At 46.2% G+C, this 23915-nt stretch overlaps 1 protein-coding gene across 2 annotated transcripts in view; it reads right to left on the bottom strand.

Moving 5' to 3' along the window:
• The window catches only part of LOC147604426 (uncharacterized), a 40501-nt gene extending 16856 nt beyond the window's left edge, over positions 1 to 23645 (bottom strand). For both annotated transcript variants that reach the window (XM_086795370.1, XM_086795371.1), the window contains exons 1-4: positions 23343 to 23645; positions 22972 to 23232; positions 22775 to 22851; positions 22612 to 22702 (exon numbers count right to left, since the gene is read on the bottom strand). In XM_086795370.1, the coding sequence (XP_086651496.1) occupies positions 22612 to 22702; positions 22775 to 22851; positions 22972 to 23232; positions 23343 to 23534 (621 nt within the window). In that variant the 5' untranslated portion in view covers positions 23535 to 23645. The remainder of the gene's footprint in view (positions 1 to 22611; positions 22703 to 22774; positions 22852 to 22971; positions 23233 to 23342) is intronic.
• Positions 23646 to 23915: the final 270 nt, after the last annotated feature.

Below are 23915 nucleotides of genomic sequence, written 5' to 3'. Positions count from 1 at the left end.
TGGATACGAAGGGGTGGAATCCCGACTCTCCAAGCTAGAACTGAAGCGACGATGGGGGAGCATTCCATCACTCTCCCAATAACACCACCTATCATCCAGATAGATCCTAAGCTGTCCACATGCCGAGCGGCTATCCACAATCTTGCAGACCAAAGTGGAGGCCTCCAGAAATGCAATTGTCAAAGCGAGGAGCTAGAGGTCTGCTTCTAAGAAAGAAAGGCAAGGGACGGCAGCCTCGATTGAGGATGACAGAGCGGCTGCCATGGAGTCCTCCGAGAGGGTCAAAGACCAAAAGTTGCCGAAGCTTGCCTAAAAGAGAAAATTACCCGAAAGCTGAAAGCACATGTCCAAGGAGATGAAGAAGACAATAGGGAGGGGCAGATGAAAGAGGGGAGCGAAAGGCTAGAGGTGGAAGCATGGGATGCAAAGGGGGGGTTGGGCCGCACACAGGAGGCACTGGGGAAGACGAGGAGGCGAACAAGAGGCAGGGCGGTGTGAAGGCTGATGGCGGAGGGGGAAAGCACAGGCAGGAGGCGCCGCAAAGGGAGGCAGAGGGCAAGGCGGCGCTAAGGGAGAAGGCGCAGGGCTCGGGTAGGAAGCGCCACAAGGGGAGGTGGAGGGCAACGAGGCGAAGAAGGGTGGGTTGCGCATAGGAACGGGGAGGCGGGGACGCAGGAGCGATGGGCGAAGGTAGATGCAGTCGTACGCAGGGGGGAGCTCCAGCTTCACTACTTTCTTTGGGATTTGGTGCTTTACGTGTGTAAATCGGCTCTTTGCAAGTGTATGTGTGTGAACCTCCTCTTAGTGTGTGTTAAGTGTGCCTGTGTAGGAATAGCCTCTAAAGGCTAGATATTGTGTGTGTGTGTGTGTGTGTGTGTGTGTGTAGTAAGCCGTGATGTTAGCACATGCAACATGTGTCATTGTATTAGTGTGTGTGATTGAGTCAAAAGATGCTCTAAAGCCTATAAAAGCATTGTACTTGGTGAAGGATTTACAACATCATCAATCAAATTAATCATTGAGTCGTGCAAAAATATGAGTATTGCCCTCCTCTCTCTTGAGCTTCGTCATCTCCCTCTCTACCTCTGAACACACTCATGCCATGGATATCTTCCATCCACCTTAGGTACACCTGTAAACTCTAACCCTAAAACAACACAAGTTTCAAATGGAGCTTTGTCAACTTCCAGGATCCATACGTACTTCAATAACATGCAATGAAAATTAATGAAGAACAGGCCACATGTGGAGTCTTTAAATGCCCCCTCAAGAAGCTTAAAAAGTATCTCTATTCAGCTTGGAAAGCTCCTCTTGTATGTGAATTAAGTATGTATATATGTAGACCCCCAGACAGTACCAAAAATGATTGTACAGCTGCTAAATGGCTCCGGGCAGCAAGGAAGTTGGCTTGTATATATATGTCGACCCCAGACAGCACCAAAAACGATTGGACAGCTGCTAAATGGCACCGGACAGTACCAAAAATGATTGTGCACCTGCTAAATGGCGCCAGACAGTACCAAAAATGATTGTACAGCTGCTAAATGGCGGCTGTCTATGGACAGTGAAATTTGGTAACTGTGGGAGGATCTTGGGCCAAAGGCCAGTTGAAAAAAAAAAATTTGGCACCAGGCAGCAAGGAAGTTGGCTACACAGCAGATGGGCAGCTTTGAAATGACCATGCAGAAGTAAAGTGCAGAAAAGGCAGCCTATATAACAGTTGGCCCACCAAGAAATGCCTGTATAGCCATGTACATGTGCCACACAGCTGCGGTACAGCTTACAGATGTGAGAGAGAGAGACCGTACAGCTTGCACGGGCAAAAAGGAAATCCCTGCAGATGCAGGTAGGGGGGCATTTAGTACGGATAACGGAGAGAAAGAACTGCTGGCCGTACAGTCCTTGTAGAGCGTTGGAGAGATCAAACAAATGATGGAGATAGAGAGATGCCATGGTCAATCGAGTATCAATTCAATCCCAAATGCCTTCTTTTGGCTGGTCAACACCTTCAAGCTAACCCACCACCTTTTCATGGGGTGTTGCCGAGTGGTGGGTAGCCCCGCACACATTTGTGGGCTGGCCCCCACCCACTTGGAGGGTTGCCTCATTAACCATGTCCACACTATTAATAGAGAGTGCCTTGTTTATGATGCATCCACATTCTCTCAAAAGGAGACACCCCATATTTAATGTAGTGTGTGTAGTGTGTACCTGTCATGTCATAAGATTTCACATATTAGGTATCAAACAGGTTCAAGCACATGCTCACAAGGGTTCCCAGGTGTCCTTAGCCCTATGGACATTCACAGGCACTTAAAACAAAGCAACAAGTCATTTTCAGGTAAACATGCTTAATGCTAATTCACTGTTGATTGGACAATCTCCTACTCCATTAATATGAACTTGGGCACGGGTATAAAACCCTAGTGTGCCTCTCCACAATATCTTTTTTTTGCTTTGTTTTGGGAATAGTACATATATATATCAAGGTAAAAGGACACATTACAAGTAGTATCTCAGCTGAAGCTTACGATCATAACAGATTACACCTTTTCAAAACAAGATTGTGAACCACACGATCATAACAGATTACACCTTATCAAAACAAGATTGTGAACCGCAACTCGATGCTCTTGACTTTTACCTCGCTTGCATAATAGAGCTCACATCTTAGCAGCTTATTGCAAGCTAAGAAAACACCTCTCCACAGGTATCTAACCTAGCATGGGAATCAAGTCAATCATGGGTGTGAACCTGTTACGTACCTGACGCTAATCATGTGGTTTTAGTGGGGCCTAATTTGGGGTTAGGGGGCCTGAGGATTAGTGCAGCAGGCTGTGATTACTTGGGTTAAGGTTTATTAGTGTTATCCCATAAGTTATAGCTATTGTGAGTCAACAGCTATTTGTATGTTGACTGAGGCACACTCCGTACTTTCGCCTTACCTCGGAAAGGTGGAAGTCCAAGTGGATAATCTGTCAGTTCAGCCACGAATCCTCAAGGCTCAAACTCCTGAGTTGCTCCCTCTTGTCACCCACACATAAATCTCTAGCATGAAAGAAGGGCCTCTGACCGGACTAGGTATCACAAAAGAACATGGGTTCAAAATAACCCGCTGCTGCAACCCTGTGAGGAACCCTACTACAATCTATGCTTTCGCCTTACCTAGGAAAGGTGGAAGTCCAAACTGAAAGAGACACTCTCTTCAAATTCCAAAAAAGCTTGTGTATGCTTTTTCCAAAAAATGCAGTTCAGCTTTTTTTTTAAAAAGAGAAAATCCCAACATGTCTTTGTAAAAACAACCACATCGTATGTGTGCTCATAAAAAGCAACCCCCCCTTTTTTCCCCACGCGTTTTTTATAAGAGATCTGCACATGCATGCTTTTTCTTTTAAAAAACATACTAATGCCCCTCAAAAGAAACGTTTTCTACTAAAATAAGGGTTTTGCTTTTTTTTGAATTTTGTACCTCGCATGTGCTTTTTTCTTTAGCACCGCCCTCTAATATCCAGACTTTTGCCGGCATGATTGTCATGATTATCGTAATTGTCCGGACTGACACATGGATTCCTTCTTACATGTCACATGCATCCCGCACTAGGATACCACGTGGATATATCTGTATAGCAGGTGCAGGACCTAGAGTAGTGACTGGCCCTTTGTGAGCCCTAGTCGAGGATGAGTCAACCAAGGACCCACTCTAAGCATCCAAGGTCAGGTGTACAAGTCTCGTACATGGTCATGGTGAGGTGTGCACATCCCGCACATGGAGCAATGCTAGTCCATATTGTGAGTCACCCTCTAGAATGATGTAGAGGTGTATCGGGCTATGCCTGGGACACAAGTGTTAGGTTTAGGAATCTTGTTGCAAACATACATTAGTATGTGGGCAGGTAAGCAAAGGGGCAGCCCTATGGGCCACCCCATATGGCCTTAAGGGCCTTGCCTACAAGGTGGGCAGCCCTTGTGGGCCACCCTAGGGGCCAAGGAGGCCCCCAAGCCCAAGCAACCAGGAGGGCTGGGCAGCCAGGCAGCAACTTGTTGGGGGCATCTCCAGCCAATTGCCCAGGCCCCGCCCATAGAGGTTAAGATCCTGGTCGGCCAGCCCAAAGAAGAGTTTAGGCCTCATCGGGCAAGCCAAAGCAGTCGGCCAACAGTCCTATTAGGGCCACGTGTGAAAAGGCACCATATTCATGGTGATTAAATCAAGTCGTGGAGCCTTTTTCAGCAGGCCGACACGTATTTATGCAGACCGACCAGCATCCTTGAGTCCTATAAAAACATAGGCTAGCAAAGGGTCAAAGTATTTCATTATTCACAAAGTGTTGAGGTACTCCAATTGCCAAGACAGCCAAGGGGACTCTGAAGCAAGGGTGAACTTGAAGGTCAAGAAATTAGGTCATCTTCAGGCTGTAGATTTCCAGCCAAGTTCATCATTCAATAAAGCAAATACACTAGTCCTTGTTGGGGGCCCTTCAAAGGGTATTTGGGACCCAACCGGTTGTGCTTGTCTTTCTTCTTCTTCTTCTTCTTCTTCTCTCTCTCTCTCTCTCTCTCTCTCTCTCTCTCTCTCTCTCTCTGCTACATTGTCAAGAACCAAGGTGCTGAATATTCCTTATCAAAGTATAATCCTGTCTGTAAGCTTCCGCATATTACATTACACCTTTTGATTCTAGGGTAACTTCTGGATACATTGTCCGTGGCTATGTTACATACCACTCTGGAAACCATCGACAAAGGAATTTTGTCAAGATTGTTACTTCAATCGCAATCAAGATTTGTCATAGACAAGTGCTACTGACAGGTGGAAAGTGACTATTTGTAGTTGCTATTATTGTCCTCTGCGATCATGGATCTTGACTATGTTGACATTACCGATTAGAGCCTTGGTTCACCAATCCGGTTCTAATGATTTGACATTACCAATTACAGCCTTGGTTCACCAATCCGGTCCTAATGGTCTTATCTATTTTACAAAGGGATCATGAAGGAAATCGTGCACTTTTTTTTTGTATATTGCATGGTACTCTTGGAGACATTTTTTGAGCATCCTCAGATGGAGTTTACAGCTTTATAGTGGGATTTCTGTCACGACCCTGTGTTTTTCTCTGGACAATATGCAGGTGTGCACGGGGACATGGTGGACAGTGTGAATGGCATCAGGTTGGAGTCAAAAAGGAAGCCCATGTGTGGAAAACCCCAAGTGTGAAGGGGGCCAAGTGATTAAAGTCTCTCATAACTTATGGGGACAAAGGATTTTGGAGGGGACAAAGGTTTAAAACCTTTAAAATTATAAAAGAACCCCTTTTTGGGGATAATCGTGGCCCTTAGGCTATTTTGGGGCCACGTGTGCTTTTTGGGAGAAAGAGGGGCTTGCAGGCAGAAAGAGGCGCCTAACTCTTGTGGAGTGCTGTGCTTTTTCGCTGAGGAGGGCTGGTCGCCTGAAAATACATGGCTGGCTGGTTCTCTTCATGGATTCACAGCTTGGCTACAGCATATGTGAGGAGGTACAGCTGCAGGAGAAGGAGGCGGACTGGTCAGCAGGGATTCCCTTGCAGGCGGCTGCAGGACTGCAGGCGCACAGAGCTGGGTGTGCCCTCTCTCTTTCCCATGCCAACAGGTGGGCTGGTGGACTGCAGATTGGCTGGCGGCTGGTACAGGTGGTAGCTGCAGGCCTGTACGGACAGCAGGAAGGAACTGCTGGCGAGTAGCGCTATAGGGACTATAGGCGCAGCTGAGGGTCTTTTTTGTGCTTGTTTTTTGGGTGAAAGCAGTGGGACTGCACATGAGCCTTATCTTTCTCTTTCCCCCCCTTGCTTACTATGAAACGCCCAATAGCACTGGTGCTTTTTGGAGGGGGCGTGTTTTTGCAAAAGACAAGGGCTGGGACATAAAGGTGAACAAGGGCTGTTTTTTTTTCATGAACATAGACATCATGTCGATGGCGTTCAACTGATGGAACTTTCAGCTTCTCTTTGCTTTGGGTTCGGGACTGTTTTGGGACAGTTTATGGGCTGTTTTTGCTTGGATGCAAATTCAGCTATGTGCTTGGGTTTTTGGCTGCAAGTACAAGGTCATTTGGTTATGTTTCTTGGCATGGGAGTGATGCAAGCTCGCATGGCTGCGTGCTCATGGAGCAGATTGTTCTCTTCCTGCTAGAAAGGAACAGTGGGACCTACAGTTATGGGCATCTCTATGTTGCCAGATGTTCAGGTAACTAGATGTATGGAAACAGTGCTCATGGAGCAGATTGTTCTCTTCCTGCTAGAAAGGAACAGTGGGACCTACAGTTATGGGCATCTCTATGTTGCCAGATGTTCAGGTAACTAGATGTATGGAAACAGTGGGACAGTTTATGGGCTGTTTTTGCTTGGATGCAAATTCAGCTATGTGCTTGGGTTTTTGGCTGCAAGTACAAGGTCATTTGGTTATGTTTCTTGGCATGGGAGTGATGCAAGCTCGCATGGCTGCGTGCTCATGGAGCAGATTGTTCTCTTCCTGCTAGAAAGGAACAGTGGGACCTACAGTTATGGGCATCTCTATGTTGCCAGATGTTCAGGTAACTAGATGTATGGAAACAGGACATAAGTTTCAAAGGGAAACAGGCCTAAGGGTTTCATGTGGAAACAGGTCGTAGGTTTTCTCGAAGAGACATGTTTTTGGGTTTCTCCAGGAGATAGGTCACATGCACGCAGAAGGTACAGGAGTGGACACATGTTTGGTACAACCTTGCTACTGATTGGACAGGGGACAGGGGATCCATGACAGAGATGGATAGTACCCTTGGAAGGTAGAGAGGGTTTGTACAGGTGTGTCAACTGTATGGTATGCTGTGCTGTGATGCGAGTTCTCTTTTGAGAGACAGTTTGGGAGTCTGTGTTGTGATGCAGAAGCACTGGATGTGTCGGGGTGTGATGTTGTTCATAGTGTGAGAGGCTATGGATGGTTGTGGCAGCCTTGATCATGGGAGAAAGTTTCTGTATGCAGACTCAATGTGAGAGAGCCTTTTGATATGAACAATGGCTGGACTTGTTTGGGGATACCGTGTGGACAAGAAGCCAGATGCAGGTTCTTTGCAGGCTTCAGGGGTTCCATTTTGACGGCTGAGTTCCCAGCCTTATATTGTAATCAAAGCTCTTATTTTCAATTAAAGAAATACCGCAAGGGGCGCCACTGCGATTTGGGACCAATCGGTGTCCGTGTACTATTTGCAGGAGCACTCTACTCCCCCTGTTTGTTTTCTTTCCTTTTCTAGGTCCTCAATGGTGTTGAAGTGTTTTATGTGCGAGTGTTTGTTTCACCGCCCTTTGGTTTCTGAAGGCCGGTTTACAAGGTTCCGTTGCCGGGACACATCGTCGACTTTCTCAAGGAGGCGAGTCCGTGGTTGCTTTGGTCGGGACAATCGCTAACTTTCCTAAGGGGGCGAGCTCGTGGTTGTCTCATGAGAGTCACATCAAAAGCTTCAACATGAGGAAAGTGAAAAGGAAGTGCAAGACACAGTACAGGATTTTGAGTCTTTGCCTATATGAGGTGAAGAGCAAGAGCTGAAGATGAAGTTCAGGAGAAAAGACACCAAGGACAAGAAGTCGTCGGCCAGGAACAAGAAGCAGTTGAAGTGTTATGGTGCAGCAGTTGAAGGCTATGGCTTTTGACAGTTTGTCACCGGTGGTATCTTCATAGAGGCTTCATGGGTTCGGAAGACAGTTTCTTTCTATGTTAGTGGTGATCTACTATGCTTCATCGAGGACTTGTGCTTACCACTTGGGTGGAGTGCAAGCAAGTTTTGGGTGCCTGAGGATGTATCATATGAGGCTCAGACGGAAGTGGAGGAACTTGACGAGGTTCTTATTCCCGAGCATATACTGGCACATAAGGAAAGAAAGGTACAGGGTAAGGTTTCCCGCCGCTATCCTGTAAAGTTCAAGAGCTATTCACTGATGGATACGAAGTGGATGGAGGAGGTTCACTGATGGATGCGAAGTGGATGGAGGAGGGTGACTGAGCAGATTCACCTCAGGAGTTGCAGCTTTATCTTGATGCCTATGAGTTGGAGTCGACTCTTGTTACGGCTCATTCAGGTTCAGCAGACCATAGGTCTAGAGCATTGCTTGATGCTCAAGAGGGGGGTAGCACCTCCGCTCCCTTGTTACAGACAGGCTCAGTTGTCATCTAGGAGTCGCTTGGTGACATCTTTGTATTCACCCGAAGGTACTGAGGCTGACAGTACATCTGCTTATGGGACTTCTATGATCTTGTGTTCTAGACACATGAGATGGTAAAGTTGAGTATGATTCACAGTCCGCCGCACCTTGAACTATAACTGCAACTATGGATAACTCTATGGAGGACATAAGTCTTGCGAGCACTCCTAGAGTTAGTTTGGTTCATGGATATATGGATCGAACTCTGTTTGTGCATGTATGCATTCACTTTTTGAGGTAGAGGTATTTTTGTATTCTGGTGCCATTGGATCCTGGTATCATTGAGAATACATTGGGAAATACTCTGCATTGTGTCATGTGCTGCATGTATATTGGCATGATACATCAAGTGCTTTATTATGTTCATGGATGCACCATTGGGTGTAACTCCTGCGGGATGGCCATGAGACATATGTGGGAAAGTACTTGGTAGATGTAGTGTTTGGATGCATTGAGTGCTTTCATATGCTCATGTTTTACCTTCAGTCGTGGGTCCTGCGGGATGCCCATGGGCGTAAGGCTTGCGAGCAGCCCTTAGACTGTTACTTTGGGCGTAAGGCTTGCGAGCAGCCCTTAGACTGTTACTTTGGAGTAGGTAGAGCATTTTGAGGAGCATATCGTTTGCGAATGGATATATGTGTCATGCATATGTGTGCCATATGTAGAATGATGCATGGTTTTGTTTTTGGCTAACACCGTTAACGTGTTTCCATTTGGTTTTAGACTTTTGCTGTAGGTTCTGAAGGAACAAGCAAGAGGAGTTTGTCACTGTGGCGTGGCAGTGTGGCTTATTGTGCAGGATGATTGTTTTTATCACCCAGATGCATTGGAAGGCCATTGTTTTTGCCATATGGGGTATCTTTGCTCATGAGATGCTTTACTGTGCCATTGAGTGCAATCAAGGACGCTTGCCATTTTTCAAGAGGGGGGTATGTCACGACCCTGTGTTTTTCTCTGGACAATATGCAGGTGTGCACGGGGACATGGTGGACAGTGTGAATGGCATCAGGTTGGAGTCAAAAAGGAAGCCCATGTGTGGAAAACCCCAAGTGTGAAGGGGGCCAAGTGATTAAAGTCTCTCATAACTTATGGGGACAAAGGATTTTGGAGGGGACAAAGGTTTAAAACCTTTAAAATTATAAAAGAACCCCTTTTTGGGGATAATCGTGGCCCTTAGGCTATTTTGGGGCCACGTGTGCTTTTTGGGAGAAAGAGGGGCTTGCAGGCAGAAAGAGGCGCCTAACTTTTGTGGAGTGCTGTGCTTTTTCGCTGAGGAGGGCTGGTCGCCTGAAAATACATGGCTGGCTGGTTCTCTTCCTGGATTCACAGCTTGGCTACAGCATATGTGAGCAGGTACAACTGCAGGAGAAGGAGGCGGACTGGTCAGCAGGGATTCCCCTGCAGGCGGCTGCAGGACTGCAGGCGCACAGAGCTGGGTGTGCCCTCTCTCTTTCCCATGCCAACAGGTGGGCTGGCGGCTGGTACAGGTGGTAGCTGCAGGCCTGTACGAACAGCAGGAAGGAACTGCTGGCGGCTGGTACAGGTGGTAGCTGCAGGCCTGTACGGACAGCAGGAAGGAACTGCTGGCGGGTAGCGCTATAGGGACTATAGGCGCAGCTAAGGGTCTTTTTTGTGCTTGTTTTTTGGGTGAAAGCAATGGGACTGCACATGAGCCCTATCTTTCTCTTTCCCCCCCTTGCTTACTATGAAACGCCCAATAGCACTGGTGTTTTTTGGAGGGGGCGTGTTTTTGCAGAAGACAAGGGCTGGTTTTTCTTGACATAAAGGTGAACAAGGGCTGTTTTTTTTTCATGAACATAGACATCATGTCGATGGCGTTCAACTGATGGAACTTTCAGCTTCTCTTTGCTTTGGGTTCGGGACTGTTTTGGGACAGTTTATGGGCTGTTTTTGCTTGGATGCAAATTCAGCTATGTGCTTGGGTTTTTGGCTGCAAGTACAAGGTCATTTGGTTATGTTTCTTGGCATGGGAGTGATGCAAGCTCGCATGGCTGCGTGCTCATGGAGCAGATTGTTCTCTTCCTGCTAGAAAGGAACAGTGGGACCTACAGTTATGGGCATCTCTATGTTGCCAGATGTTCAAGTAACTAGATGTATGGAAACAGGACATAAGTTTCAAAGGGAAACAGGCCTAAGGGTTTCATGTGGAAACAGGTTGTAGGTTTTCTCGAAGAGACATGTTTTTGGGTTTCTCCAGGAGATAGGTCACATGCACGCAGAAGGTACAGGAGTGGACACATGTTTGGTACAACCTTGCTACTGATTGGACAGGGGACAGGGGATCCATGACAGAGATGGATAGTACCCTTGGAAGGTAGAGAGGGTTTGTACAGGTGTGTCAACTGTATGGTATGCTGTGCTGTGATGCGAGTTCTCTTTTGAGAGACAGTTTGGGAGTCTGTGTTGTGATGCAGAAGCACTGGATGTGTCGGGGTGTGATGTTGTTCATAGTGTGAGAGGCTATGGATGGTTGTGACAGCCTTGATCATGGGAGAAAGTTTCTGTATGCAGACTCAATGTGAGAGAGCCTTTTGATATGAACAATGGCTGGACTTGTTTGGGGATACCGTGTGGACAAGAAGCCAGATGCAGGTTCTTTGCAGGTTTCAGGGGTTCCATTTTGACGGCTGAGTTCCCAGCCTTATATTGTAATCAAAGCTCTTATTTTCAATTAAAGAAATACCGCAAGGGGCGCCACTGCGATTTGGGGCCAATCGGTGTCCGTGTACTATTTGCAGGAGCACTCTACTCCCCCTGTTTGTTTTCCTTTTCTAGGTGCTCAATGGTGTTGAAGTGTTTTATGTGCGAGTGTTTGTTTCACCGCCCTTTGGTTTCTGAAGACCGGTTTACAATTTCAATGGGGCTCCCGGTTGCAAGGAAGTTCTTGTGACTCGGGAGAGTCTCAGCCCCATGGGAAGTATACGTCTTGACTACTATCAAGATTTATTCTCGGATGTGATTCGATACACTGATGAGATTTCTCTATGTACACATGAGATAGCTTTACAATTATCAGCATGTGCACGATGGGATGTAGTGCTAGTTGTATTTCCTTGATTTGGCAAATTGATGTGGGTTCTAACCTAAAAGTAGCCGACATTCAAGTAGGAGTGTGATTGTGTCGAGATTGGGTCCAAGAAGGAATTGATCACTCTAACTTAGGTCTTATATGGAGTATATCCTAGTGGTATGGGACGCTATGAGAAAAAGATTATGGATTGCGGATGATTAGAGGGTTGTTATTTTTGCAACTATGATTGGATCTATGATTGATGAAACAGTCACTTTCGTCATTAGTATGGTGGAACTGTTATTGTCTTGCCACTTCTAAGTGGTACTGGATACTGATAGACACATGCACATTGTTTTGGTTAGCCAGTGGATCTGGATGGGTGTGCACATTTATTTTCCAAAGATCCATGCTCAAAACATGTATCACTAATATTAAGATCACTTGACTTCTCGGTTGATTTATTCTTCCAATGTGACATCACACACCGGATGTTGTTGGGGACTTGCTATAGCAACTTTATTTGTACCTCGAAGAAGCATTTGGGAATTCGCAAATTGGTGTGTGATGGATTTGTAGAGCATATATGGGGCATATCCCTGTGGTATGAGGCCTTGACGTGACAGATGTCTGACACCATTTCGTTGGTCGGAATCGCCTAGGTCATGTTTAGTGTAGGCTCTAGTAGCCTGCAAGGTTGCATCCAAACGCAGTTTGGATATGATCCAAACGTTTAGAACAAATGAAACGTTCACTAACGTTTGGAAACGTTAGTGAACGTGGGATTTTGATTAATGTAGGTTAAAAAATGAACGCACGTCAACATCACGTTTTTTTTCCTTCTGTTTCTTACGTGTGTGCGGCTCTCTCTGTTCGGCAGTGGGCGCTCATGGGCTAGTCGTGCTCGCTCATCGCAAGTCAGTCTCTCACTCTCTCTCTCTCTCTCTCTCTCTCTCTCTCTCTCCCCCCCCCCCCCCCCCGCGCCTCTCTCTCTGAAACCGACCTTCAGAAATCTGACGGCGGTGAAACAAACACTCACACACAAAACACTTCATCACCCATGGGAATCTCGAAAAGGGAACAAACAGGGGGAGCTAGAGTGCTCTTGCAAATAGTACAAGGACACCGATAGGCCCCAAAACGCAGTGGTGCCCCTTGCGGTATTTCTTTACTTGAACAAAATTTGAGTACATATTGCAACTCGTAGAATCCTCTACCAATAGGATCCCTTATAGCTTTCACCCAGGACTTCCAAATAAAAACTCTCATTATTACAACAAAGCATTCCATAGCGAAGGCACACCTATACAACACCTCCCTCCTTGAAAAGGTCTTCTCCATCTCTACCATGGATCCCACAAACCCTTTCCCAAACAGTAGTAGGGCTATACCAAACCACATGTCCTTCCCTATAGTCACAGCTTGCATGTAACCTCTAGATAGAACCTGTCCACATGAATTCCAAAGACATGTTTTCCACATGAAACCAAAGACCTGTATCTGATAAGCCATAGACCTGTACCTGATAAATCATAGACCTGTGTCTGATAAACCATAGACCTGTATCCATAAATCATAGGCTTCTTTCCTCGATACTAAACTATTGTTTCCTCTCGAAAACCAATGTCTTGTTTCCATGACAGATATACCATCCAAGCATGGTTGCCAAAACCTAGAGAAAGATAGAGGACATGTCAAGCAATCCCTAAATACACATAAGTCCCAGACAAAGAGCAACACACATCTCTTCCAAGAACATCATCCTGTGCATTTTAACTTGATCCTCTGTATCCCAATCTCGTAAACAAGGCCTGCAACCCATGAAGAGAGAGAGAGAGAGAACAATATCCATGCACCAGGGCCTGTAATCCACTGAGAGAGAGAGAGAGAGAGAGAGAGAGGGAAACTGATCTCTGCTTCCATCATTGGCCGTGCACTCCTCTACTTTCGAAGAGAAGATGAGAAAGAAGACTGTTCTCTGAATTTTGGTCCACGCTGCAAAACATTGCCCGCCTAGCTACTTCCACACGTGCAGCCACCTGGCGTAGAGAGCCTCCCACCTGACACCCGCCTGGCTGCTCGAGTGGCTGCAGAGAATCTCCTGCCTGACACCTGCCTGTTGCTGGTTGCCCGACTGGCTGCTGGTTGCCCGACTGGTCGCCTGTTGCTGGCTGTAGCCTACATGCGCACCCTGCCTAGAGCTCCCTTGCTGGCTGTAGCCAATGCGCAACAGCACATATGTACTACCCTTACACACAGCAGCCTGGTAGCTACTTGGTCACCCGCCTGGTAGCCATACGCACAGCCGCCAGCTCCAAGGTGATGCGCCCACGTATTCCACATGCTGCTACATGACGCCCCACGCAACAACCACACGGCGACTCTACGATTCCACACGCCCTTCGCCTATTTAAAGAGGCGATTAGCTTTTCAAAAACGCCAAAAGCAACATAGCAAAAACGCATGCTTATAAAAACATAATATTTTTAAGCCTTCAAATGTTATTAAATCTTATAAACTTTATAATCCTTTTTGTCCCCTTTTACACTTGGGCTGGCCTCCATATATGGGTTTCCTTTTCATATCCAACTGATGCCTCTTTACACTGTCCATCCCGTGCCCGTGCCCACCTACTTGTTGTCCAGAGAAAAACACAAGGCGTAACATACTCCCCTCTTGAAAAATAGCAAGCGTCCTTGCACAGTAAGCATCCAATGAAGAAAAATTCCCCATATGACCAAAGCAATGCCCCTCCAGTGCATCTGGGTGATGAAACAATCATCCTGGACAATATAGCCACACTGTCACATCAAAGTGACAAACAACTCTTGCTTGTTCCTTCAGAACCTGCAACAAAAGTCTAAAACCAAGTGGATACACATAACCTGTGTTAGCCAAAAACAAAACCATGCATCATTCTACATATGACAAACATATGCATGACACATATATGCATTCGCAAACAATATGCTCCTCAAGATGCTCTACCTACTCCAAAATAACAGTCTCAGGGTTGCTCGCAAGCCTTACACCCATGGATATCCCTGCAGGACCCACGACTGCAGGACCCACGACTGCAGGTACAACATGAGCATATGAAAGCACTCAATGCATCTAAACTATACATCCACTAAGTACTTCCCACATATGTCCCGCTTAATGCTTTACCCACTTTGCACATGGCCATCCCGTAGGAGCCACACTCAGTGTTGCAGCCATGAACATAATAAAGTACTTGATGTATCATACCAACATACATGCATCTCTTCCTGACACATCCAGAGTATTACCCATGTATTCCCAAGGGTACCAGGATCCAATGGCACCAGAATACAATAATACCTCAGAAAGTGTATAAATACATGCACAAATAGAGTTCAATCCATATATGAACCAAACCAACTCTAGGACTGCTCGCAAGACTTATGCCCTCCATAGAGTCTCGAAGTGTTAACTCAGGTTGCTGCAGACTTTGAGCTAAACCAAACCATGCCGTTCCAAAGAAGACCAACTCCAGAAATAGCATCATCTCATGGGACTAGTACACAATATCATAGAAGTCCCATAAGCAAATGTACTGTCAGCCTCCAGTACCTTCGGGTGAATACAAAAGATGTCACCAACAAGCGACTCCTAGATAAAAAACTGAGCCTGTCCATAACAAGGGAGCGGAGGTGCTACCCCCCTCTTGAGCATCAGGCAATGCTCCAGACCCATGCTCTGCTGAACCTAAATGAGCCGTCACAAGAGTCAGCTCCAACTCAAAGGCATCAAGATAAAGCTGCAATATACCTTAGGTGAATCTACTAAGTCACCCTCCTCCATCCACTTCGCATCCATCGGTGAATAGTTCTTTAAACTTCACAAGATGGCGACGGGAAACTTTACCTTGTTTCTTTCTTTCCTTTTTTTATGTGCCAGTATCTGCTCGGAAATAAGAACCTCATCAAGTTCCTCTGCTTCCATCAAACCCTCATTTGATACATCCTCAGGCACCCAAAACCTGATTGCACTCCACCCAAGTGGTAAGCACTAGCTCCCAATGAAGCATAGTAGATCACCATTGCTAAACATAGAAAGAAGCTGCCTTCCGAACCCCATGAAGCCTCCATGAAGATACCACTGGTGACAAAGTGTCGAAAGCCAGAGCCTTCAACCCAAGTTTTGCACCATAACACTTCAACTACTTCTTGATCCTAGCTGACTACTTCCTATCCTTGGTGTCTTTTCTCCTGAGCTTCATCTTCAGCTTTTGCTCTTCACCTCATATAGGCAAAGACTCACAATCCTGCACTGTCTCCTGTACTTCCTTTTCAGTTTCCACATGTCGAAAGAAGCTTTTGATGTGACAACCACGGCCTCGCCTCCTTGAGAAAGTCAACGATATCCCAGCGATGGAACCATGAAACTGGCCTTCAGAAATCTGACGAGTGGTGAAACAAACACTCGCACACAAAACACTTCATCACCCATGGGGACCTAGAAAAGGAAACAAACAGGGGAGCTAGAGTGCTCCTGCAAATAGTACAAGGACACCGATTGGCCCCAAAATGCAGTGGCGCCCCTTGCGATATTTCTTTACTTGAACAAAATTTGAGTACATATTGCAACTCGTAGAATCCTCTACCAATAGGATCCCTTATAGCTTTCACCCAGGACTTCCAAATAAAAACTTTCGTTATTACAGCAAAGCATTCCATAGAGAAGGCACACCTGTACAACACCTCCCTGCTTGAAAAGGTCTTCTCCATCTCTACCATGGATCCCACAAACCCTTTCCCAAACAGCAGTAGGGCTATACCAAACCACATGTCCTTCCCTATAGTCACAGCTTGCATGTAACCTCGAGAAAACTAGAACCTGTCCACATGAATTCCGCGCGGTGGAAGTGCAAATATTGTGGAGGAATATTTACTAGCACATCCACTCGTGGTATTTATCATGTTGGCCAAGGTACGGGAGGCGGCATTGGACCACGTGCAAATGCACCACAGGAGGCAGTTCATGAGATTCGACGGGAGAACCCACGGATCTTCATCGGATCACAGCTTGGTAGGGATAGTAGAGTCATCATTGAGGATGAGCAGCTAGATATGCCCGCGCATATGGGCCCATCAGCTGTTGGGGGGCCAGCATGTTCATATGTGAGTGGACAGATGTCACAGTCAGGCTCACTGGTTTGGCCATCCACAAGTTCAGGTGCAGGTCCTAGCAGAAAGAGGGCTAGAGTAGATGATGGACAGTCTCATGTGGAGAATATTGCAAGGGGTAGTGCAGGACAACACCATCAGACCACTCTACGTGATACATTGAACCAATCCTCATGGGCAAAGGAGAGGCAGCGGAAGGCAGAGATGGAGATAGAGCGCACTCTCATTGAGTGCAATATCTCGTTCAATGTCCTTCGCAAAGATCAGTGGAAGAGAATGATTAAAGCCGTCTCCGATGTAGGTCCATGTGAGAACTGGACTGGATTAGACTACCAAAAGATGCGGACAACCATGCTAGAGGATGAGAAACAGCGCATAGAGAATGCACTAGAGCCAATATGATCATCTTGGAAGAAACATGGTTGTAGTATCATTTCAGATGGATGGAGTGATGTGCGGAGAACATATCATCAACATCCTTGTTTCTAGTTGCATGGGCACATATTTCTTGCGTGCAGTGGATGCAGGCAAGGCAAGGGAGAGGATCAGTGCAGCATTCATCTTCCAGCACATCAGGCAGGCTATTATTGATATTGGCCCAGAGAATGTGGTGCAGGTCATTACGGACAATGCATCCAACTACAAGAGCATGGGAGAGATGATTGAGGCAGAGTTTCCATCCATTGTGTGGACTCCATGTGCTGCACACTACTTGGACCTCATGATGGAGGACATAGCGAAGCTTCAATGGGTGAAGCCGGTTGTGGATGAGGCCGTAGGCATCACTACCTTCTTCAGGAAGAAACACCAGGCATTATCTATCTTCCGATCCCACTCACACTTGGACATGGTACGGCCATCCAAGACCCGATTTGCCTATATGTATCTTATGCTTAGCAGGCTACATGAGGTACAGGATGCACTTCGAGCCTCAGTGGCATCACTGGCATGGAGGGAGATGCGTGATTTGACCAGCGAGCCCACTCATACATCCAACACAAAGTGTTGGATGAGTCCTTTTGGTTTGATATTGAGGGCTTAGCAAAGCTCCTCAAACCCATGTATATCTTCATCCGATTCAGTGACATGGAGGGCTCTACATTGGGGCTCCTCTATCATCATTTTCATCGGATGAGAGAGATGGTGTCATTAGTCACCTCGCCGACTATCACTCCTACCAGGTATATCTAATATCTATTATGTAATATGGTTTATGGTACGTGCTATAATTTTGGTTATATGATGTACTTACTATTGGATATCTATTTTGAAATTTGGTATGTCAGACGTGGCGAGGTGATGGCCATTGTTGACTCACGATGGGCTTTCATGCGTCGTCCCATTCATGGGATTACAGCATTACTCCATCCAATGTTCAACAAGGTCGAGCTCCAAACAGACACACAACTCAATTTGCTCAAGGATGCTTATGTGTCTCAAGTGCTTAGTTGGTGACCTTCGATGAGGAGTTGTGGTCGTCTACCGCAATCGGGTGGGAGTTGCCTTTGGCAAATTGAGTGCCTCAGCAGTTCAAGGGCAGGCGAAAACACTTACGTGGTGCCCAGAAAGTGGCCTTTTAGATTGCTATCTCAGGTTTGTAACTTTAAAGTTCTTAGTTTGTATAATGCAGCCAATGTGTAATCTGGTCTTTTGACATTTGCCAGTGCTATGTGGCATGTGCAGAGTTGCTCTGCTGGAGCATGCGAACGGAATTGGAGTGTATACTCTCTTGTGCACACCAAGATCCGTAATCGCTTGAGTACTCAGCAGTTAGAGAGGTTGGTGCTTTGTCGATCCAACCTCCATCTTTAGCGCACACTCAAGACAGCCACTGGTGTGAAGGAGGTAAATTACTTGCCAGCTCGAAATGTTTATTATTAAAACTTCATATGTGTAACCACATGAGTCATGAGTATTGACTCTTGATACGTGTTATGTGCCATGTCACGTGTGGCAGGTGGTTTATCTTCGATAGGCTCCTCGCTCATACTACTGATGCGAATGCTCAACTTCAGGAGGACCGGTTGCGAGACGAGCAAAAGGAGATATACCGAGGGCTCCACAGAGAGCTTGAGAGCATAAATCGAAGGGTTACATGTGCTCGATCACGAGCTATAAGTATTCTAGATGTTGATGGCTCATGGAGCTTCTACTGGCAATTCAAGTGGTCGGTAACGTCGTGGTGGGCGAGGTCGAGAGCGAGGTCGTGCTCAGATAGCTCAGCAACACGAGTCTCTTGCACATGATGATGATGATGATGATCCCTTAGATGAGGGGCCCATTGATATGAGTGACACCATTCCTACAGTGCCGGTGGTCAGAGAGCCTGACTATGACTCGGATGGCAACATGTTGACGGATGGAGATGTTTCTTCAGAGTCCTCATCTGGTTTAGATGAGTAGCTAGATGCTATTATAGTTCATAGTTACTAGTTTTTTTTTGGGTGACTAGTATAGACTTTGCTTTGTTTGTTAGGTCCAGCCTCTTAGTTTGAGGGGCTCAGGTGCCTACTCTCCAAGAATCAGAATTGAGATCATATTCTCTGTAGTATCATCATTCATGTATGATATATGTCTACAATCTTATGATTTCAGATTTATCATTTATCCATGATCCATCTCACTTTCATTTATGTTCATTGTTTAATTATTTTGTTGGATTATTGATATTTGCATTTGCCATTGTCACTTGTGACTTGTAAGTTGTAAGTTGTGCAAAATTGAAATTAAAGGTTGTATAGTATTAGTAAGTGCTTTAATGTTCATTGACGAATCTTCAAACTTCATATTTCAAAAGTTTATAAGTATATATATCGGGGGCAACGTTCACTACATTTGGAATCTTTTCAGCACGTTTTCCAAATGTAGTGAACTTATAAACTTTTCATTGATGAATCTTCAAACTTCATATTTCAAAAGTTTATAAGTATATATATCGGGGGCAACGTTCACTACATTTGGAATCTTTTCAGCACGTTTTCCAAATGTACTAAACGTATCGTTCACTACGTTTGGAACCACCTTGGTAGCCTGGGTTCCCTGAGACTTTAGAACTTGAAGGGTATGACTCTAGGAATAATCAACCTTGGTAAGAGGGCTGATGGCTTATTGTATAGTCGTTGCATGGATGTGCACTGGATATGGCAGGTGGTAATGCAATCGATGACCTCCCATCCTGGCGGACTCTAGACCCATGGGGTCCACTTGACTGACGAGTCCAAAATGGCTGAGAACTATAAAAGTGGGTGATCTCCACAACGAGGCCAGTGCCATCCTCCTCATGGAGTAAAGTCGTGACTCGTGCCCTCCTCCATAGATAGAGGAGGGTGCGACGAGGCCAGTGCCATCCTCCTCGAAGAGCAAAGCCGTGCTCTTCTCCATACACGAGGGTCCTCTCAGTGACCGAGACCGACAATGTCGGAATGGCTAAGATCCAAAAATGGGTGAGCTGCACAACAAGGCCAATGCCTCACTCTCTTTGTGGATACCTCATAATTATCATAAGTGAGATATATGCCTAGTAGTAGTCATACCTGATTGCCCACCAGATGATCAAGATAGATTGTGACTAGCAACTCTTCTCCCAACGATAGACTCCCTTCCAGAACCATCCCCAAGCCTGAGGTCAGATTGCCATGAGTCAGCCAAGCCCCAACAACATGCCCTTGCATCCCATACCACCAAACCTTCAAGTCCTGCATGCCTTGGAGACCTTACTCTCTGTGTGGATACCTCATAATTATCATAAGTGAGCCCAAGTTATATCGTAATAACCAAGCTATATTTGGCCAACTACTTTTATTATTAAGCCCAAACTCACTTAATTTGATCCTTGCTATATTTGAAACAAGTATTTCCAAATGGCACTGCAATGCACTAGGCATGTGAAGACCACATACCTCAAAACTCTAATAGGGTTAGAATAACCCACATCGAATCTGAATAGATGACCACGTTCGATGTGCCTAGTGACTTTCCCACCGACCACCACAGGTTCCCTTCTTGAACCACCCCCGAGCTTGTGGTTAGACTGTCGTGAGTCAGCCAACAAGCTCCAATAGCACGCCATGTCCCACACCACCAGCTTGCCTGCAACTACTCTGTCTTTGATGTCATGCACGCCTTGGAGACCTCACTCTTCAAATGGATACCTCATAAGCATTAGAAGTGAGCCCAAACTCACTTATACAATAATAACCAAGCTATATTTGGCCCACTTCTTTTCTTATTATAAGCCCTTAGCCATACTTGGCATTGAGTTAGCTTTTTATTGACTCTAGGTCAATCTAGACCTCATCCTTGCTACCCAGGTCATATCAGCCCCTACGCTTGGCTCAGCCTAACCCTACCCTTGGGTTAGCACATCCCCCTTAACCCCCAATTTACACTAGCCCAAGGTCCAGTTAGGGATATAACATTAACTCCCCCTTCTTTTAGATTTGTGTTCTCGTGAATCCAAGCCGGAGACAATCATTTTAAGCTTAACCTCTAATTCATATATCCTGACATAGCATCCAAAGAAGTTTCCCTACCCTTACCTAAGCTAGTGTGGAACCCTTATGGTGGATCCTTGCTATTGGAATGACAGAATCCCTATGAGGTTACTTGCATACCGATCCAATTCCACCCTATTAGGGTTAGGAATAACCCACATCGAATCTCGATCGATGGCCACGATTCATATATCCCGACATAGCATCCACAAAAGTTTCCTGACCCTTACCTAAGCTAGTGTGGAACCCTTGTGGTGGATCCTTGCTATTGGAATGACAAAATCCCTATGAGGTTACTTGCATACCGATCCAATTCCACCCTATTATGGTTAGCAATAACCCACATCGAATCTCGATCGATGGCCACAATAGATTGTGGCTAGCAACTCTCCCCCCAGCCATAGACTCCCTTCCAAAACTGCCCCCGAGCCTAAGGTCAAATTGCCTTGAGTCAGCCAAGTCCCCATAACACACCCTAGCGTCCCATACCACTAGTCCGGCTTTCCTGGAACTACTCTACCCTAGGGGCCTCCTTCTCCATGTGGAAACTGGATACCTCATAATAACCAGGGTATATTTGGTCCACTGTTTCATTATTAAACCCTTACCACAATTAGCCTCTAGTTAGCTTTTGATTGACTCTAGCCACAATTAGCCTCGTCCTTGCTAGCCATTAGCCCTTGGGCGGGTCCTATCAACCCCTACGTCCAGCTAAGCCCTAACCCGACCCTTGGGTTAGCATGTCCCCTTAACCCCGGGTTATCATAACCCCAAGTTAAATGCTAGCCCAAGGCATACTTAGGGATGTAATAGTGCACGTGACAAAACTTATAAGGCACCATCTCTCCAAGTTCTTGAATCTTCACAAAGTTTGCCCCTGTTATTGTGAGCACTTGCCAAAAGCTTCTTTTATTGTAGAATTGTTTTCCTCTCCCTAGCCAAATGCATCGGCGCCATAAACCATGCTTTGTGTACAATGTTCCCTGCATTGTTTTCAAAGCCGGGCATTCCTTAGAGAAGACCTTTTTGAGACCTCTTCAATTGTAAGGTGCACCCCCCATGAGAGGAGGTTCTTCGTTACAGAGACATAGGATGATAGAGCAGACTCAAGTTTGCATAAGCATCTCTGACAATCCTAACAATCCTGGTCCACCTCCTGCGTGCCTTCTGGCGTCAACTCCTGGCAGAGCAGCAAGAACAGTGCACTACCAAACTTCGAAAGGCTTGCAAACATATCACCATTGAGTCCATCCATCCCTAGGGGAGTGGCATAAGCGGATTTTCTCCCCCTCAGATGGCATGGGTGGACATCTTATATCCCTCTTTGGATCCTTTGTCTCTAAAATGAGCTTCCCCCTAACGTTTTCACTCATTGGCCAAAATAATCTTTTCATGAGACTACTTGGCACTGCTGCAGTTAGTACTGAGGTGCTCCATCAGTGGGTTGCCTTGGGCATACTTACCAATCTCCATGGGCCAGGACACTTTATTGTCGTGGCTCGTGTGCAGGGCTCGTGTGCAGTGGGATCCTGGATTACAAAGTTACATAGTACTATTGGTGCCTTTACAATCTGCTTGAATTATTGGTAAGTCATATACCTCTTCTTTCCTTCAAAGACTTGCCACGGGACAAAAACAGCCAAAATCTCCACCATCCATGAGAGCCTTACATACTCAACCAAGTCCTTTGTTGCACAATAAAATCAGGCAAAAAAAAGAAGAAGAAAGAAACTCACTAAGGTTGTCATGGATGTTTGTAAGCCAATGTCTTGTGAAATCCGTGCTTCCGCCACTTTTTTTTCAGCATTTGACAACTCAACCTGCAAGCTACGATATACCAGTGCAGAGTGAGATGCATGAGCGGAACCCAGTTGACCTTTTATGTGAAAACAAACTTACTTTGAATTTACTGTCTCTAATTGTATGACTTTGCACCCCAATCTGTCGATTTCCTCCTTCCAGTGAGCATGCTCCATCTAAGAAGAGACATTAGACACCTCAGACACAACAATGCAGAAAAGCACCTTACTAGTCCATGCTTGGTAGAAAGACAAGAGGAGAAATAGGGTCTTCGCTCGCAAGTGAGTTTGGTATACTTGGATTTTCTTAAGATTGTCTACTTCTATGAGGAGCTGTGCCACTTTCGTCTCTGCCTCAACGCACCGCTCCTCTGCCTTAAAGGCTCTGTCCTCAGCCTCCTCAGCCACTCCCATAAACACCTCTCTGTCGTTGAAGTAGAGGGAGCACTCCTCTTCCAGCCATGCGCAACGCTGCGACACCTGCTTCAGCTGCCCTTCTAGCTTCTGATTCTCTGACACGTGTCTTCTCAGTGCAAGTGCATTCATAGACGCCTCCTCCTGAAAAATTCAAGGCTCGGATCGGGAACTAGTTAAAAATCGGGCGACGATCCTATCTGAGTTTGAGCAGACAACACTTGAGAGGGTTGATTGCAATATATATTTGGGACCTTGGACTTGGCGAGGCGATGCTCGAGGTCGAGGAGACGATGTTGCAAGGTCAGCACGTGGGCCTCTAGGCTATGCTTAGACTCCTCGGCCTGGCTCAGTTTCTCCACAAGAAATCCTGGCGGCACAGCCAAGCCAAGCGAGTGCGAAATGGTTTGCTGGATGTACTGCTCTACGGCTGTAGAGAGCACCATGGCTGCTGAACACACAGCTGTCCTCAGACGCTGAAAGGATTTTGAAGCCCTTCAGAACGTTGGCAACAGAAGCTTGAGGCCGTTGGGCTTGATGTTCGAATGTATTATCTGCTCTGCGAGGGAGGGGCCTTTACACATTTGGGTGTCCGTGGCTTTCGCAATATGGCCAGCAGGTCCATTGCGTGGCTCCTGCCCGCCCGTGCATGGTCTCCAAAGCTTCGGGAATAATGTTGGGTAACCCCAGGGTTTTGGACACACATTGTTCTTGGACAAACAATAAAACTAGGTCCATTGCCTCCCTACGCGCAATTCCTATTTGTTTAAACACCATGGGATCTATTCACACGTAGATCTAACTCGTATTGGACCCGCGCGTTGCTG

Source organism: Cibotium barometz, chromosome 62 (genome assembly GCF_041138505.1).
Source record: "Cibotium barometz isolate CiBa-2024 chromosome 62, ASM4113850v1, whole genome shotgun sequence".
NCBI lineage: Eukaryota > Viridiplantae > Streptophyta > Polypodiopsida > Cyatheales > Cibotiaceae > Cibotium > Cibotium barometz.
The sequence above is the reverse complement of the archived record's forward strand: the minus strand, read 5'-3'. Positions and strand labels throughout refer to the sequence as shown.